The sequence below is a fragment of the Anopheles coluzzii genome, chromosome 2 (genome assembly GCF_943734685.1).
Source record: "Anopheles coluzzii chromosome 2, AcolN3, whole genome shotgun sequence".
Taxonomy (NCBI): domain Eukaryota; kingdom Metazoa; phylum Arthropoda; class Insecta; order Diptera; family Culicidae; genus Anopheles; species Anopheles coluzzii.
The window spans coordinates 20590347-20606615 of NC_064670.1; the positions used below are offsets into that span (position 1 = coordinate 20590347).

Consider the following 16269-nt stretch of genomic DNA (forward strand, 5'->3'; position numbering starts at 1 on the left):
CCGACTCCGACCTAGTGCACTCACGGGTCGGAATCGATTTCGACAGGCTCGCACCTGACTCCGGGTCGGGTCGTGAAATGAATCGTATGACCCATCACTAGTTCCTGCGCGTTTGACAATCAGATGGTGCCGTTCAAAATGTCAACAAACCCATGTCGGTGTATTAGTAAGTTACCACCTTTCCGTACACGATTTGCTTCAAAATAAGCTAAATTGCACAAAGAAAGGAGCACAGGCTTTCAGGAATCGGATGCAACCTGAAGTTTTGCAGAGTACGCCCACCGTTTGGCAATATTAAATCGGTTGTAGACCATGGCGGATGAACGTAACTTCCGGTCAACGTACTACGAAAAGGTCGGTTGCCGGGGTGTGGAGGAACGAAAATCGCTCGAAATCCTCTTGAAGGAGAAACCCCTCAATTTGACCAAGCTTACACAGTTCTGCATACGCTTTACCGTACCCAAAATACATCGTACCGTGCTATGGAACTCGCTGCTAGGTAAGGGAAATGTTGGCTGGCATTAGCTAGAATCACGGGATGTACTGGAAGGAACTCTGTTTCTCCCTTCAGGTGTTACACCGGTTTACGACAAGTCGCGAGAATATGTGATGGAACAACGAGTAGCCGTGTATAACGATCTACTAAAGGCGCTGAAAATTATGCGAATAGTGGACGAGACCACACCGACATCGAGGGTGCTGTACGCGATGTGGCTGCTGGAGAAGAAACAACTGTACCTTGGCCGAGACATCACTGTAAGTGTGCAGGAAAGACAGAAAAGGCCATTTAGCTGATGCGTAGCTCTGTACTTCCAGCAAGAAAGCCATTTCTGCAACATCACAAAAGTGCTGCTAGAAATATTCGACAACGACATCGAAACGTACTGGATGGCGAAAAGTCTGTACGACTACTCCGAAGAGGTGTCGTTGGAGATGGGGAAGCTGTCCGACCTGACGTACACGATACTGGAAAAGGAAGACAGCGGGCTGTACATCCATCTGAAGTCCTGTGATATGCTAACCGCACTGCCGCTGGCCGACTGGTACCGGTCGTTCTTTGCCGGGGTACTGTCGGAACCGGCCCTGATCCGCATCTGGGATAAGATCTGTGGCGGTGCGATTAAGATCGTGGTGTTCGTGATGATCGAAATACTGCGCATGCTGCGCAGACGAGTTCTGCGCTGTGTTGATCAGAAGAGCCTGTTCGAGTGCATCGACAGTGTAAGTTACACTGGAGCCCAAACGAGGGTAAACAAATCTTGATCTAGTATTTCTTTCTTCCTTCCTCTTTGTAGATAAAGAACGAGCAAGAAACGGCTGATATGATCGTGAATGGGGCAATCGAGCTGTGGCAACAGAACAAGGGCCACGAGTACATCCCACAGTCAAAAGTGAAAGCACTCAGCTAAAACGCTAACGAGAAAGCTGGTTAATACCATCTCTCGAAGAGAGCTGTACATTCGGCAAGCGCGTTATGTTTATGTTTTTATTTTTATTTTTTAAGATACACTTTTCAGTGTTGTGTTCAAAGTAAGCCCTGTACGTTTGTTCTTTTTTTTTTAGTATAAGCATATAAGAGATACAAACTAATCGCACATGTTAACTCATACCTTTTGACTATTCATTTGCTCTCGATGCGTCTGGTCCATTTCGAGCTGCTTAACGCGCGTGTAAAAGGCGGACCCGAGCAGCACCACCACGTTCGACGTCCACCAGAGGAATGATTTCGTCTCCTGATACCACGATGTGGCTATCACCGTTTGGGCGCACGCTTTAGCCGTGCCGGAAATGTTATGCGTCAGCGGGGACGTTACCTTGATCTGGAGCGTCGTCACAAAGCCGATGGCAAACCCGCAAACGCCTCCGATCGTCATCACGCCCCAGAACCAACCCTCGAACAAATGTTCATAGTTTGCCACCTTCTGCACCTCCCCGTTGATCAGCATGAGCGGAATGAACAGCACGGCCGAGTAGACGTTGTTGTAGTAGCTTAGCAACCAAACCTCCTGGTTGACGTGCTGCAGCGTGCGCTTGGTGTGGATCGAGTACAGCGACAGGCTGAGCGAACCAAGCACACCGAACACGGTGCCAATCAGTGAGAACGATTCGGTCAAGCTTTCCTGATCGACACCGATCCAAAAGCCGGCCACAATCATCACACAGCACAGGCACGCTTTCGGGCTGGTCTTCTGGCCTAGCAGCGCGTACGTCAGCAGCACATTGAACACGGTCGTCAGCGAACGGCCGACGTAGTAGAATGCCACGCTGACGTACTTCAGGCATAGATTGTTCGTCGCTATCATAGCGGTGAACAGTATCGAGAGCGGAAGCACCTTGCGGAAGGTTTCCCTATCGAACGGATTGCCCTCCGGAAAGGAGACGGCCCGTGGATACCGCTTGCTCAGCATGCTCATGGTGAAACATATCGTCGACGAGGTAAGCACCTGGAACCACGTCACAAACAGCGGTGCATCGAGCTTCAGCCCGCTCAGCAGGGCCTTGTTCACAAATACGGTAAGTATAGAGATGACCCTACAGACAGGAAAGCGGTTACAATTAGTTACATGTGTGTTGTGCAAGCTGGGCCGTGACTCACCAATAGGCCGCCACAACGACCGCTATCCGGATGTATTTGGTGCATAAATTCTCCTTTTCCAATGGCTGATACATGGTTACGCCGGGAAGGTGTTTGATTTACTAGGCCCACTTGAAGGCAACTATCATCTCGGCCTTGCGAGCTCTCTCAGTCTTATCGATAGAATTCCGGTTTGTTTTATTGGTTCACCTTGCACGGGGGTTCCCTTTTTTCGTTTCTGCACCAGATTCGTTTTGTTTATAAAATTGCTTCTGCCTGACAGCTGTCAAAAGGCCAGCCGGCCGTAGGAAACGTAAACAACGGCAAGCACCTGATGCCGGAAGCGTGGTTTTTGCAGTGAATTCGAATGAAAAATAGAAAATGTCCATTCAGCTAGGAAAGCTATGTTCACGTATTATCGAGCAGCACTTTGGGGAAGTGGTGCGAACGGTGGTAGACGATCTGTTCGCATCGATCGCGAAGCCCTTGTCGCAAATAATACGATCGACCGGATTGACCAAATCAGAGGTACTGTATATCCCACGAAAAGACTCTCTCCCCTTCTATTTACCATCGCCAGTAATTGCGTTTCGCTTCGCTTTAGGTATGCAAATCGTTAGCCATCCTGATCAAGTTCAATATGGTAGGATTTTCGCTAAACAAAGCCCGCACCGGGTACGAGTATCGGCTGCATTACGATCGCATAGTGATGGTATTGCGCTATCCCCGCTACGTGCACCTGATACAGACAAAGTTTGGCCACGAATCGGCCGTCCTGATGGAGGAACTGCTCCGCTCGGGTACCCAGTGCGCCTCGTACATCATCGTCAAGTCAATGTCGAACGTGGACGGGAAGGATAACAACACGCTAGCCTTGCTGAGGGACAAATTCGCAGACCTGGCGCAAGAAAACTACATAACCCGTGCACCGGAACCGAAACCGTCCGACGGTGGTGCCGACCTGATGGAGCTGTGCCACGACATTCCCAATCCCTTCCTAATGCCGGAGCTGGATTTGCGCATACTGAAGGAACTGCACGAAGGCAAACCGGTCAAGGTGCCGGACGAGGACGTGCACTGGGTGGTGAACGTGGAGCAGTTTCACATCGACTTCCGCAACACGATCATGGTGACCGCGATCGAGCGGTTGATCGACAGCAATGCGGGCGAATGCATGAAGTACCTGCTGCAGCTGATGCGCGAACGCACCAACCCGTGGGAAGCGGTGTCGAACCCGATTGCGCTGGTGGATCTGCGGCAGCGCTGCGAACGAAAGTCGCAGAACGTGGAAATGCTGCGCTATCTCGACCAGTACATCTCGGTGATGGAGTCGAACGACTATCTGTCCAAGTTCGACACCAAGGGCGGCGGCCAGTTTACCGTGAACGTGAAGCGCATCTTCGAGCAGCTGACGTGGGCCTGCATCGAGAACATTATCGTGGAAAAGTATGGCTCGAAGGCGGCCCGCATCTTTCGGGTCGTGCGCATGAAGAAGTACGTGGAGCAGGAGGACATTCAGAAGGAAGCGATGGTGCCGGCGAAGGACGCAAAGCTGCTGACGTACAAGCTGCTGGAGGAGAACTTTTTGCAGATTCAAACGTTCCGCAAACCGGGCGGTGGAAATTCCGGTGCACCGAAGTCGTTCTTCTTGTTCTACGTCAACCAGCCGCAGATTGTGTCGATGCTGCTGGAGCTCAGCTACAAGGCGCTGTACAACTCGATCACGCGCCTCACGCATGATAAGACGGTCAACAAGCGGTTGATCGAAAAGAGCCAGCGGTTGGAGAGTATTGTTGAGACGATGAAGGAACGGGGCGAGTCGGAAGCGTACATTAACGAGATCCTGGAGACGCTCACCCCGCCGGAGCAGGAAATATTGGCCAAGGTGAAGCTGCGCGTGAAAAGTCTGTACAGCGCGGAGATCGGAATCGACGAAACCATCTTCATGCTGAAACTGTACCAGGAATATCAGAAATAAATACCGAATCGTACCAAAAGAATAATCGTTTCTGTTTCAAGGAAGGTGTGTGTTTGTTTTATTTCACGCAAAAAGAGAGAATCGGCAAGTCGTTACGCTTCCGCAACGAACTCGCCTTCCCGAGGGCGAAGCAGGAGGCGCACTTAGGCCGAAAGACGGTTGCGTTGATGCTGCTCCCATTTGACCAGCGGACCGTGATCGTTGCGGAACTGGACACCGCATCCGTCCGGCACCAGACGGCCCTCGTCGTTGTGCTTCTGGTACACGTCGCGGTCGTACTTGGTGAAGCCCCACTTCTTCGAGACGAAGATCTTCTGGCGACCCGGGAACTTGAACTTGGCACGACGCAGTGCCTCGATGACCTGCGCCTTGAAGCGGTCGCTCGAGCGCACCGACATGATCGGCTGGCCGATGTGGACGCGAGCCACCGTACCCTGCGGTTTGCCGAAGGCACCACGCATTCCTGTTTGGAGCCTGTTTGCGAGAGCGAGACAACAGGAGAAAAGTAATGGAGAATGTTGATTAGTCATTGTGCGACACAATGGTAAAATGTAGTGCGGTTCAGCGATGTAGTTAGGAAAAAGGTCAGCAATTGTCAACGTGTATAAAGGGTAATCAGTGGAAAGATTCATAACCCAATGCTCTGAAAATGGCAAATATCATCACGGTGGAAGGAGGAGGCGGAAGTAACCGCGCAATGGAAGCGTCATTCGCGGAAACGCGCAACACTTACCGATCAGCTCCGGCACAGGACAACATCTTGTTGATGCGGATCACATGGAACGGGTGCAGGCGCATACGGATGTGGAACTGGTCCTTGCCGCAGAACTTCACCAGGTACTTGTTGCAGCAGATACGGCCCGCCTCGAGCGCCTCCGAGCTGAGCTGCTCATACTCGTCCGACACGAGATGCACGCAGAGCGGGAAGTCCTCCACGCATGCCTTCTTGCGGCCCAGATCGAAGATACGGATTTTCGGATCCGGAACACCGCGACAGAAGCGCGATTTCGGGTAGGGTTTGTTTTTGCAGTAACGATAACACCGAGCCGGGCGGCGACCCATTTTTTCCGATACACACGTGCGATTCCTCCGACGTACGAGGAAAAAGAGAAATGTGTGCCTGTCAAACAAGCTGACGCATCGTGAGCGGTGGAGCGGCGGGTTGGCTCATTGCGCGACTGCTTGGCGGACTGTCAGTCCCGTTTGACAGACGATGGCGGAGTAAAATCACAACAACCTTGTCAAAAAACTAATTTATTTCTAGTTTTCTTTACGTTTCTATGCAAAAGGTGTTCATTTTATAAAGATCTTCAAATTGATTCATGCCTGTATCGAATGTAATTTCCCCTTTTCTCAATGGTTACATTTTACTTCAAGATGGTTCGTGCCAATCTGGCAAAATGCAAGAAAATCAAACAGTGGCCGTTTTGGTCAAGTCATGTTACAATTTGCTGTCTCGAACACTGTAATTATTCGTTTGATATGGGAAACGTGTAATAAATAAGTCTTAAAATATTATAAATATTTGTACTAGAGGGAAACAAATCCAAAAAAATTTAATTCAATGCAAAAAAAATGTTCGAAAAAGGGTTCAAATCATTCGAACATTCGATGCTGTCACCGCAACGTCACCACTTTTTTATCAACTGTTGGCCGAAGGAAAGAAGAAAAAGAAACAAGAACACGAACAAGATTTGCTGGACTCGGTGGTGGCGTTAATTGTTTCCCCGGTGTTTTCTCCGTTCGGTTCCGTGGACAATCCGCGGTCTGGTGTAAAATGCCTGTGTAACAACCTGCCGCTCGGCAACCTGCATTAGAAGTGCTGCAAAACGGGTGCTTCGGTAAACGGGCCAAACGCGGAATCGGTCTTTTTGTCGGCTTTTCGTTCGCTTTTTACATCTTCCTCCTCCTCCCCGGGTTTTGCTGGACACGGGGTGCGTGTGTGTGTGTGTAGGTGTGCTTAATACGGTGACGTGAAAAAGCAACAATCTTCCGGAAACGGAACCTTCCCAGTTCCCTTTTGCCCGGCAAGCTCTCTGGCCGTCAGCATGAATCGGTCCACCAAGAGCACCACCCTTCGGAAGACGGCCGGCTACTCCAGCCTGATAACGTTCGCCGTCCTGTTGCTGGCCTGGCTGTGCGGATTCTCCAGCCGGTTGTTTGCGGTGATCCGGTTCGAGAGCATCATCCACGAGTTCGATCCATGGTAAGTCGGTGGAGGGGAAAATGCTGGAAAACCCGGTCGTTTGGTACGGTTTTCCAGCGAGGTTAATGATCCCAAAGAGGTGTGTGTGTGTGTGTGTGAGAGGGTGGGTTGGAAAGGGGGCGTGAGGTGAGAAGCAGCAAGTCGCAAGCGATTACGTGTCCCTTCCAATGGTTGGGATTGTTTTGTTTTCGTACGTGGCTCGCTGCACGCGCACACAAATACAGACCCATAAGCACGCACACGCACACATACGCCTGCACGAAACTCACCAGGTGCGATTAGAGTTTATTTCATGCTGTTCTTACGTTTCGTTTTAACACAGGTTCAACTACCGTGCCACGGCACACATGGTGGAGAATGGGTTCTACAAGTTCCTCAACTGGTTCGACGAGTCCGCCTGGTACCCGCTGGGCCGCATCGTCGGCGGCACCGTGTACCCCGGGCTGATGATCACGTCCGGCGGCATCCACTGGCTGCTGCACACGCTCAACATTCCGGTGCACATCCGCGACATCTGCGTGTTTCTGGCGCCGATCTTCAGCGGTCTCACCGCCATCTCGACGTACCTGCTGACGAAGGAGCTGTGGTCGGCCGGGGCCGGCCTGTTCGCCGCCAGCTTCATCGCGATCGTGCCCGGCTACATCAGCCGCTCGGTGGCGGGCTCGTACGATAACGAGGGCATTGCGATCTTCGCCCTCCAGTTCACCTACTACCTGTGGGTGAAGTCGGTGAAGACGGGCAGCGTGTACTGGGCGGCCTGTACCGCCCTGTCCTACTTCTACATGGTGTCCGCCTGGGGTGGCTACGTGTTCATCATCAATCTGATCCCGCTGCACGTGTTCGTGCTGCTGATGATGGGCCGCTACTCGCCCCGCCTCTTCACCTCCTACACCACCTTCTACATCCTCGGGTTGATCCTGTCGATGCAGATCCCGTTCGTCGGCTTCCAGCCGATCCGCACGAGCGAGCATATGGCCGCGTCGGGCGTGTTTCTGCTGATGTTCGCCGTGGCCGTGCTGAAGCACGTGCAGACCGTGCTGTCGAAGCAGGAGTTTAAGCGCCTGTTCCTGGTCGGCGGTCTGGTGGCGGCCGGTGTCGTCTTTGCGGGCGTCGTGCTGCTCACCATGCTGGGCGTGATTGCGCCGTGGAGCGGCCGGTTCTACTCGCTGTGGGACACGGGGTACGCGAAAATTCACATTCCGATCATTGCGTCCGTGTCGGAGCATCAGCCGACGACGTGGTTTTCCTTCTTCTTCGATCTGCACATACTGGTGTGCACGTTCCCGGTGGGTCTGTGGTACTGCATCAAGAAGATCAACGACGAGCGCGTGTTTGTCGTGCTGTACGCCATCAGTGCCGTTTACTTTGCCGGTGTGATGGTGCGCCTGATGCTGACCCTGACGCCGGTGGTATGCATTTTGGCCGGCGTTGCCTTTTCCGGGCTGCTGGAAGTGTTCCTGAAGGAGGACAGTGCGGCCGGCTCGAAGGAAAGCAGTGCGGAGGGCGAGCAGGAGGACGCGACCGGAGAGAAGAAGCAACTGTACGACAAGGCGGGCAAGATGAAGCACCGGCCCAAGCACGATCTGTCCTCGCACAGTGCTCACGGTGAGCAGAACACGGGCCTTGGATCGAACGTCAAGAATATGGTGATTGTGGCGATTCTGATGCTGCTCATGATGTTCGCAGTACACTGCACCTGGGTGACGTCGAACGCGTACAGCAGCCCCTCGATTGTGCTGGCCTTCTACAACAGCAACGATGGGTAAGGGTGGATTGACGGGCAGGTGAAAGTCTTTAACGATATGCCTGACTATTCCCTTTTGGTACAATTACAGCACGCGCAACATTTTGGACGATTTCCGCGAGGCGTACTACTGGCTGTGGCAAAACACGGCACCGGATGCGCGCGTCATGTCCTGGTGGGACTACGGCTACCAGATAGCGGGTATGGCCAATCGAACCACACTGGTAGATAATAACACGTGGAACAACAGCCACATCGCGCTCGTCGGCAAAGCCATGTCCTCGCCGGAGGATAAGGCGTACGAGATCATGACCTCGCTCGATGTGGACTATGTGCTGGTCATCTTCGGCGGCGTGATCGGCTACTCCGGCGACGACATCAACAAGTTCCTGTGGATGGTGCGCATCGCCGAGGGCGAACACCCGAAGGACATACGGGAGAGCGATTACTTTACCGACCGGGGAGAGTTCCGCATCGATTCGGAGGGTGCACCGGCCCTGCTGAACTGTTTGATGTACAAGCTGAGCTACTACAAGTTTGGAGAACTGAAGCTAGACTACAGGTGAGCGATGGGGAGGAGTTTGATATCTACTTGGAGACTATTTAAACCCTTAAATTGCTTTTCGTTTTCTTGACTTTTACTACTACTACCCCACAACAGAGGAGCTGCCGGATACGATCGCACCCGCAATGCCGTGATCGGCAATAAGGACTTTGACCTGACGTACCTCGAGGAGGCGTACACGAGCGAGCACTGGCTGGTGCGCATCTATCGCGTGAAGAAACCGCACGAATTCAACCGGCCCGCACTGAAGCCGGACGAACGGGTGTTGCCGGCGGGCGAGTTTGTGTCGCGCAAAACGTCCAAGCGAAGGAAAGGACTGATCAAAAACCGTCCCGTCGTGGTGAAGGGCAAGAGGAATAAGTAGAGTGCTGTTGCCAAGTGGATCAGCGAGCGCTGCACGGACTCCTGCAAAGCGTTACGTATTTCAGCTAATGAGGGAGGGAGAAGAAGAAGAAGCACTACGAGCGGTCTTGTTTCTGTCGTTTCCTTTCCTCACATTGTATCCGTAGGAGTTTCCATACATCCTTTTTTTGTTAGTGTAAAACCAAGAACCGTGTTAAGGGGGCAAATAATTATTAACCGATCGTTTTATGTGTCGGCAGGCTCACACTGCAACCAAAATGCTGTGAAAAGTGGTTAAATGCAAACTGTCGCCCCTGTCCCTTTAATATCTCCCCAATTCAATGTTGGACCTTCGATTTGCCCCCGCGGACGTTCGTGTCGCCAAAACTTTTATCTCAATTTTGGTTCTTTATTGTAGTGTGTAGAAGGAAGGGCATGCAGCAGACACCCCCTCGGCTAGTGGCAGACACAACATCCAACAAAATAAGTCTTACTATACATCTAAAACGCTAGGACACTGGGATCAAATGCAATAAAATTAGGCGACAGCGTGCGAGCTGCGAAGAAGGAAGATGTTTCGATCCGAGTTACGTGTTACAAGGGTCTGCCCGGGGGGCCGCCACAGCCCTCTCACTGTTTGATGTGTTTTGTGCACCGAATACACTTTACAATTCACCCAAAACCTCACCCACCCACGACATTGTTTTGCAGTTTGTTCTTTCTCCTCAAGCAGTGGTTAGTGGACTGATTCGTTCACGAGATTTCCATAACTAAGATGTTGAGCTAAAAAGTGCAAGCACAGAAAGATTGAAAGTGAACCATTTGCATTTAGGTGGACAACTTTTCTGTTTGCCCATTCCACACAAGTAGAGGAGAAAAAAAGAGAAAATTACAAATGAACAAATACAATTAGATCTAGAGAAAAAAAACCCGGTTAATACCAACAAACACAATAGTAAGCTGCTGAAGAAAGAACGGCACAACGGCACTCACAAACAACCTCAAGGTGCAGCTGCTCATTGCGAAGTGTGTAACGTAATGGCTCTTTTCTCTTGCCGAAACTGTGCGATCGTTCTGTTACCATGGAGACGTAAATTTTATGCTAGATGCGCCTTCCGCTGGCAGTGTGAACTGAAGATCGAACTGTTGCGCGCGCGCCTTGCCGTTTTGAGGATCGATTCAATTAGGATGTGCGTGTTGTTTATTTGCGCATCTGCTATATTCCAACGATATCTGGTCGTCTTGTTCGTGTAGGCTAGATGGGCAAGTGAACAAGTAAAGCACAGCAAAACAAGATTGAAAAGAAATATATCGAACGATCAACATCTCATACATAGAAAGATCGCCTCCTAGCCGACCATTACACACTATGACGTGGAGTGAAATAAAACGCGCATCGAAAAGATTGAAACAATAATCAACTTGCGGTTTGGCAGTATGAAGTCGTTTGACAAATATTGAGAAAACTAACGGAATGATGCTATATATATTGTTTTTTTTTAAATTACTCGTTTTTTCCTTTTTCTTTGTAGAATTGAACAAACCTTACTCGCAGCTTGAGGCTCGGCAACGAGTCCCTGCAGAAACATCGAGATGCAGTCGAAGGATACAACTTTTTGGGTGTGGGAAAGTACGGTACTATATGGCCCCCGGGAATAACCCATCCGCATCAGATGGCGCAGACCTTTCGCATAGCCAAACAGTGTGTGCTTCAAAAATCCCGTACCGCTTGCTCTTGCACTCACCTGATCGCCACCACTGGATCGAGTGAACCTTCTGATGACGCGCGGGTCGTGATCGACCGAGCTGCGAACAAACGTTGCTGGTGCTCCGGTGGTAAATATTTTGAACCCAGATCGCGGAACGGATATCTTGGTGATACGGATGTTACCCATTTCTGGTGTGTATTTTGGCGGCAATCACAACGAGCATTACTTCACACCCGATCGCTAAATGGACCGCTTGCTCACACATCACGGGAGAGGGGCACGGCCGCAAAAAGAAAAAAAAACGCTTCCTTATCTCCGAGGAACAAGGGTCGCCTGTTTGCGCTGTGTCGATCGCTGTTGACAGTGTGTCGCGCGTTGTCGCGTGCATGCGTACGGCGGTGATGTGTGTGTGTGTGTGTACAAGCTTGGCTTGGTACAAGCGTGCGTGGTGTGGTGGGGTGGTGCGGGATGGTGTTTGCTACAGCGGCGCCTTCAAATTGACCGGCTTGGGCAGTGGCGCGCTTCAGTCAGCTCCGGTGGCGGTTAGTAGGAAGTTGCGAGCGCGTGCATCGTATGCGCAACGGTGCTTAGATATAGCGCGAAGCGCGTTTGGCGATAAAAAGGTGAACTTATCTTTTACCGGGGTTTTTGAATGAAAGCAGTGAACCGAAAAAAAGGAAAACACGCAAAAATATAGGTGTTAATTTAAGAGTTTTGAGAGCAATTTCGGTAAAAAAAAATATGTTTTTAGATTAAGAAGTTAAATATTGCGATAGCTAAGAATTATATGATTAGCGATAAAATGGAGTGCTAAAAGTTATAACGTAGTAAGACACAAACAAGCCGCGCAAGTTACCGTCTCTGATAAGCAGCTATCAAAAGAAAATACAGAAAAAACACCATGCAGGAGTGTGCCGCGGCAACGTCCGACCTGCGAACCAGTAGAGCGGGGGCAATATCATATGATTTTGAAGATTGACCTACTTCTGCTGAACCGTTGCAGCTGTGTGCTGTGTGTTATGTGTGTTGATGTGTGTTCTGTTACATTACCACCGCTTATTCCATCCCACCGGCTTCGGAGGGGAGTCGGGGAACATTCGGGAGTAATTATGCTACCGCTGCGTGCGCATAAATTCTTCGAAGGTCTTTTCACCAACGAAGACCAACCGCAAGAAGACGCGCGCGCGAGAGAGAAGAAGGCCATCAAGTTCGGCACAGAATGTTTCGGCCTGGCAGTGTGTGCAATATCAGTGAAAGCTGTGAGGCGGCTCTAGTTTAGGTGCAGTTTGAGCCACGGCAGTTCCCTGTGTGTGTGTATGTGGCCTTGGTGTGTGGTGCATCGGAGTTTTCATTCGCCACTAAAGCTTTAAGCTTTCACTAGCGTGTGCAGGTGCTGTGGACGGTACGGTATACGGTTTTGGTTGAGCCTCCGCTACAAGACACTGGCCGGCTGGGTCGACCCTTCGCAAGGTCGCGCAAATAAATTCGCTCCGTGCGTGAAGCGTGTGCCGTACGCAATTACACGGCCACGTTGCTACCATATCGTTAGGCTAAAAAGGCGACCTGCTGGAGGATTAGTGAAGTGTTTAAACACTGATTTTAACACCCCCCGGGCTGATGCAATGTGGGCTGTTCCGGATAGCGTGTGGTGTGGCGAACTAGCTCAAAATATTTGCCACACACACAGTCTATTAATAGAAAAAAGTGCTGCACCCATGAAAGAGGTTGGAATGGATAATGCACCGTGGTGTACTAGAATAGAGGAATTGGATATTTAGTAATGTTTCATATTGTAATGCCAAGGGGAGACACATTTTTTAAAGCATTCCATGCTGATTGCTAGACTGGTTTCAACCTTTCGTTGATGTTCTTTGTTCTCTCCCCATTGAATCAACGCTAATCGTTCATGAATAAACATGCCAGCAGCGGCTCCTAATGCTTATCAAACGGCACCCAATTCTCGATTCGGTCCAGTTTTAGCCGGTTGTTGTGATTTTTTTTTTGAAATATGTAAATTTAATGCCTCCGCGAGGGGGGAGCCATTGTAGCGTCTGGATCGTGGATTTAGATAAGGAACCATTTTTGTTGTTGTAATCACATGGTAGCACAACGCCCCAAGACGGCCACGTGTGAAGCTCTTCTGGGGCCTTCAGAAACTGACCTTATTTGTATGTTTGCTTCAATTTTTACTCTTTTTTTTTTGCAGCGAAGCTCCTGAACTTTAGTTTCGATTCGCCCCGGACGTCGTCGTCGTTAGTTGGTTCGTAATCGGTAGCCAAACAACCGCACACAATGGACGTGGTAGACCAGCAGCCTACCACCCCTGCCCCATCGCCCGACAGCGAAGACGATGACACGCCACTCGCCATTAAGTTGAAGACGCAAAACGGTGGAAACGAACCGGCCGGTCCCGCGGCCGTTCCACCGGCCCACTCGCCCTGGAAGCGCAAGCAACTGGTTGACGTGAATCCGCACGGCAGCCTGGACCTGAGCAAGCTGTCGATGCGGCGAAACTCGAGCTACGGCAAGCTGCCGTCGGAGGCGCCCGAAGCGAAGGTGCTCGTCATCTACACCGGCGGCACGATCGGCATGATGCGAAACGAGAAGAATGGTAAGGGGATGGGAGTGGCCCAAATTAGCATACAAAGGTGGTGATAAAAATGGAACTATATCGATCTGTTTGTTTGGCTTTCCCCCCAGCGCTGGAACCACGGCCGTACGAGTTTGTGCGCAAAATACGCCAGTACCCGAACATGCACGACGACGGGTACGCAAGCAAGCGGTACGGGCCGGCGAAAAATATGGCCCCGTTGGTGCTGCCGTACGTGGAGGGACAGCACCGTCGCATACTGTACCAAATCTCCGAGTACGAGCCACTGCTCGATTCCTCCAACATGAGCATCTCGGACTGGGTGCGCATCGCGACCGACATACGCCAGTCGTACGAGTTTTTCGACGGGTTTGTGATACTGCACGGTACCGATACGCTGTCCTACACCGCGTCCGCCCTGTCGTTTATGTTTGAAAATTTGGGCAAAACCATCATCATCACCGGGTCGCAGATACCGATCTTTGAGACGCGCACGGACGGCAAGGACAACTTTACGTCCGCGCTGATCCTGGCGGGGAATTATGTGCTGCCCGAGGTGTGCATCTTCTTCAACAGCCGGCTGTTCCGCGGTAACCGCACGATCAAGGTTAGCAGCGAGTCGCTGGACGCGTTCAATTCGCCCAATGCGGCCCCGCTCGCCAAGATGGGCATCAACGTGGAGGTGGACTATCGGGTCATCTTTCGGCCGTGCACGGTGGACAAGTTTACGGTGCATCTGCAGATGGACGAGAACGTGGGGCTGTTGCGGCTGTTTCCCAGCATCTCGGTCGCGACGGTCAATGCGTTTCTGAGGCGCCGATGCGTGGCGTGGTGCTGCAGACGTACGGTGCGGGCAATTTTCCCACCAACCGGGCAGATCTGATCGCGGCCCTGAAGGAGGCGAACGAGCGGCAGGTGCTGATCGTGAACTGCACCCAGTGCAACGAGGGTGCGGTGTGCGATCTGTACGAAACGGGCCGGCAGCTGCAGGAGATTGGCATCATACCGGGGTACGATATGACGCCGGAAGCGGCACTGGCCAAGCTGTCGTACGTGTTGAGCAAGCAGGAGTGGGACTGGGAGACGAAGAAGAAGGTGAGGTGGATTGCAGAGTGGATGATTTTGCTATTGACACTTATGATGTGTGTGTGTGTTCTCTATATCCTTTACAGATGATGAAGAGTAATCTGCGCGGAGAGCTCACCTGTGAAAAGCCGCCGGAAATGCAAGAGTACGATCTGATCGATGCCGTTGCACGTACGCTTCATCTTACGTCCACCAAAGAGCTGGGACAGCTAAAGTCTTCCCTCTTTCCGGCGATGGTCAGCACGGCCGTGCTGGCTGGCGATGTGACAAAGGTAACGCGCCCTTCTGGCAGCTTTAGAGTATCGTGTATCTAACGACCTTTCCTACATACCTTCTCCTCCTCCATCAGCTGACGAACCTGAAGAACTACGGTGCCAACATGTCGGCCGAAAACTACGACCGCCGGACGGCACTGCACGTGGCGTGCTGCGAGGGCAACATCGAGATGGTGCAGTATCTGCTGCAGAACGGTGCCGCCGTACACATACGCGACCGGTACGATCGCACACCGCTGATGGATGCGATCATGCACGACCACCACCAGGCGATCCGGTTGCTGATCAAGTGCGGTGCCCATCTGACTGGCTCGATACGGGCGATTGGGGATGGGCTGTGTGCGGCCGCGGCCCGGAACCAGCAGGCCAGACTGGAATCGTACCGCATTGCCGGTGCCGACCTGTCGCAGGAAGACTCGTGCGGCCGTACCGCACTGCACGTGGCGGCGCTGTACGGGCACGTGGAGATTGTGCAGTACCTGCTGAAGAACTATGCCGAACCGAACGCGATCGACTATCTCGGGCTGACGCCGCTCGACTACGCGCTGAAGGCAAACTCGGAGGCGGTCGTGCCGGTGCTAGAGCACCACGAGGCAGTGCGGGGCGAGGAGCTGTCGTTCGATGCGGACAAGCGGCTCCAGATGAAGGATTCGTTCGACTAATTGTGGGCTACCGAGCGTCTCGTACACTTTTTGCATTATTGTGATACGTGAGGTGGTGGAAGGAGTTGAGAGGTGAATGTGCTAGAGTATGTTGAGAAGGAATGTGAAGGTTTTTTGTTGAGTGGTAGTTACTTAAATTCTGAACCAACATTAATAGGCCACAAGTAAAGTGCAGTGTATTGATAAGGAATTTAAAGCGAAGACATTAAGAACGAACGCAGTTGGTCTTCTACTGTAATTAGATTTAAAACACACAACAAGGAAAGTAGAATAAAAATGTACCTAATTCGCACCAGTAATCAAAAACACAAATTTCGAGTTTGACACCTCTGACCGTTCAGGCAAAGTTAAAGTGGCTGCGTACGTTACTTTTTCGGACGTCACCTTTTAGCACATCTGTCGGTGCAAGAACTAAAACAAATTCTTTCATCATCCCAAAGATGTTATATTCGTATAGATTCCCTCCGAAAATGTACAATTTCACGCTTCTAACTACAATCTACCTACGCATAGCCTTTACAAATCGTACTGAATGCT

The 16269-nt window shown here is 51.4% G+C and overlaps 6 protein-coding genes across 6 annotated transcripts; 4 read left to right on the forward strand and 2 right to left on the reverse strand.

The window, feature by feature from the left end:
• Positions 1-144: 144 nt before the first annotated feature.
• LOC125906412 (TBC1 domain family member 7-like) lies at positions 145-1607 on the forward strand. Its single transcript, XM_049605082.1, has 4 exons — positions 145-499; positions 572-756; positions 817-1221; positions 1296-1607. Exons 1-4 carry the CDS (start codon positions 313-315, stop codon positions 1407-1409), a joined length of 891 nt encoding a protein of 296 aa, XP_049461039.1. The 5' UTR covers positions 145-312; the 3' UTR covers positions 1410-1607.
• LOC120948858 (GDP-fucose transporter 1) lies at positions 1473-2803 on the reverse strand. The gene is made up of 2 exons (XM_040365648.2): positions 2597-2803; positions 1473-2532 (listed from the first exon to the last, which is right to left on the reverse strand). The coding sequence occupies exons 1-2, from the start codon at positions 2668-2670 to the stop codon at positions 1605-1607; spliced, it is 1002 nt and encodes a 333-aa protein (XP_040221582.1). The 5' UTR covers positions 2671-2803; the 3' UTR covers positions 1473-1604.
• Positions 2804-2857: 54 nt separating this feature from the next.
• On the forward strand, positions 2858-4672 carry LOC120948857 (DNA-directed RNA polymerase III subunit RPC3). The gene is made up of 2 exons (XM_040365647.2): positions 2858-3103; positions 3180-4672. The coding sequence occupies exons 1-2, from the start codon at positions 2957-2959 to the stop codon at positions 4551-4553; spliced, it is 1521 nt and encodes a 506-aa protein (XP_040221581.2). The 5' UTR covers positions 2858-2956; the 3' UTR covers positions 4554-4672.
• Positions 4582-5679, reverse strand: LOC120948860 (60S ribosomal protein L10). Its single transcript, XM_040365651.2, has 2 exons — positions 5287-5679; positions 4582-5027 (listed from the first exon to the last, which is right to left on the reverse strand). The coding sequence occupies exons 1-2, from the start codon at positions 5613-5615 to the stop codon at positions 4697-4699; spliced, it is 660 nt and encodes a 219-aa protein (XP_040221585.1). The 5' UTR covers positions 5616-5679; the 3' UTR covers positions 4582-4696.
• A 528-nt stretch (positions 5680-6207) lies between these two features.
• On the forward strand, positions 6208-10827 carry LOC120961683 (dolichyl-diphosphooligosaccharide--protein glycosyltransferase subunit STT3B). The gene is made up of 4 exons (XM_040385622.2): positions 6208-6759; positions 7082-8521; positions 8595-9065; positions 9165-10827. Exons 1-4 carry the CDS (start codon positions 6602-6604, stop codon positions 9430-9432), a joined length of 2337 nt encoding a protein of 778 aa, XP_040241556.1. The 5' UTR covers positions 6208-6601; the 3' UTR covers positions 9433-10827.
• A 781-nt stretch (positions 10828-11608) lies between these two features.
• Positions 11609-16017, forward strand: LOC120961684 (L-asparaginase). The gene is given in 6 exon segments (XM_049607921.1): positions 11609-12521; positions 13326-13730; positions 13820-14518; positions 14521-14804; positions 14882-15067; positions 15145-16017. Coding segments are annotated over 5 exon segments (2076 nt in total). The 5' UTR covers positions 11609-12521; positions 13326-13411; the 3' UTR covers positions 15733-16017.
• Positions 16018-16269: the final 252 nt, after the last annotated feature.

What these genes read in the sequence shown, in the direction of transcription:
- LOC125906412 (XM_049605082.1), top strand. Translation starts at nt 313, where the DNA reads ATGGCGGATGAACGTAACTTCCGGTCAACGTACTACGAAAAGGTCGGT. An exon ending in ACCTTGGCCGAGACATCACT is followed by an intron (nt 757 to 816) that starts GTAAGTGTGCAG and finishes CTGTACTTCCAG; the next exon opens with CAAGAAAGCCATTTCTGCAA. An exon ending in TGTTCGAGTGCATCGACAGT is followed by an intron (nt 1,222 to 1,295) that starts GTAAGTTACACT and finishes TCCTCTTTGTAG; the next exon opens with ATAAAGAACGAGCAAGAAAC.
- LOC120948858 (XM_040365648.2), bottom strand. Translation starts at nt 2,670, where the DNA reads ATGTATCAGCCATTGGAAAAGGAGAATTTATGCACCAAATACATCCGG. An exon ending in GTCGTTGTGGCGGCCTATTG is followed by an intron (nt 2,533 to 2,596) that starts GTGAGTCACGGC and finishes TCCTGTCTGTAG; the next exon opens with GGTCATCTCTATACTTACCG.
- LOC120948857 (XM_040365647.2), top strand. Translation starts at nt 2,957, where the DNA reads ATGTCCATTCAGCTAGGAAAGCTATGTTCACGTATTATCGAGCAGCAC. An exon ending in CCGGATTGACCAAATCAGAG is followed by an intron (nt 3,104 to 3,179) that starts GTACTGTATATC and finishes GCTTCGCTTTAG; the next exon opens with GTATGCAAATCGTTAGCCAT.
- LOC120948860 (XM_040365651.2), bottom strand. Translation starts at nt 5,615, where the DNA reads ATGGGTCGCCGCCCGGCTCGGTGTTATCGTTACTGCAAAAACAAACCC. An exon ending in TCCTGTGCCGGAGCTGATCG is followed by an intron (nt 5,028 to 5,286) that starts GTAAGTGTTGCG and finishes TCTCGCAAACAG; the next exon opens with GCTCCAAACAGGAATGCGTG.
- LOC120961683 (XM_040385622.2), top strand. Translation starts at nt 6,602, where the DNA reads ATGAATCGGTCCACCAAGAGCACCACCCTTCGGAAGACGGCCGGCTAC. An exon ending in TTCTACAACAGCAACGATGG is followed by an intron (nt 8,522 to 8,594) that starts GTAAGGGTGGAT and finishes GTACAATTACAG; the next exon opens with CACGCGCAACATTTTGGACG. An exon ending in GAACTGAAGCTAGACTACAG is followed by an intron (nt 9,066 to 9,164) that starts GTGAGCGATGGG and finishes ACCCCACAACAG; the next exon opens with AGGAGCTGCCGGATACGATC.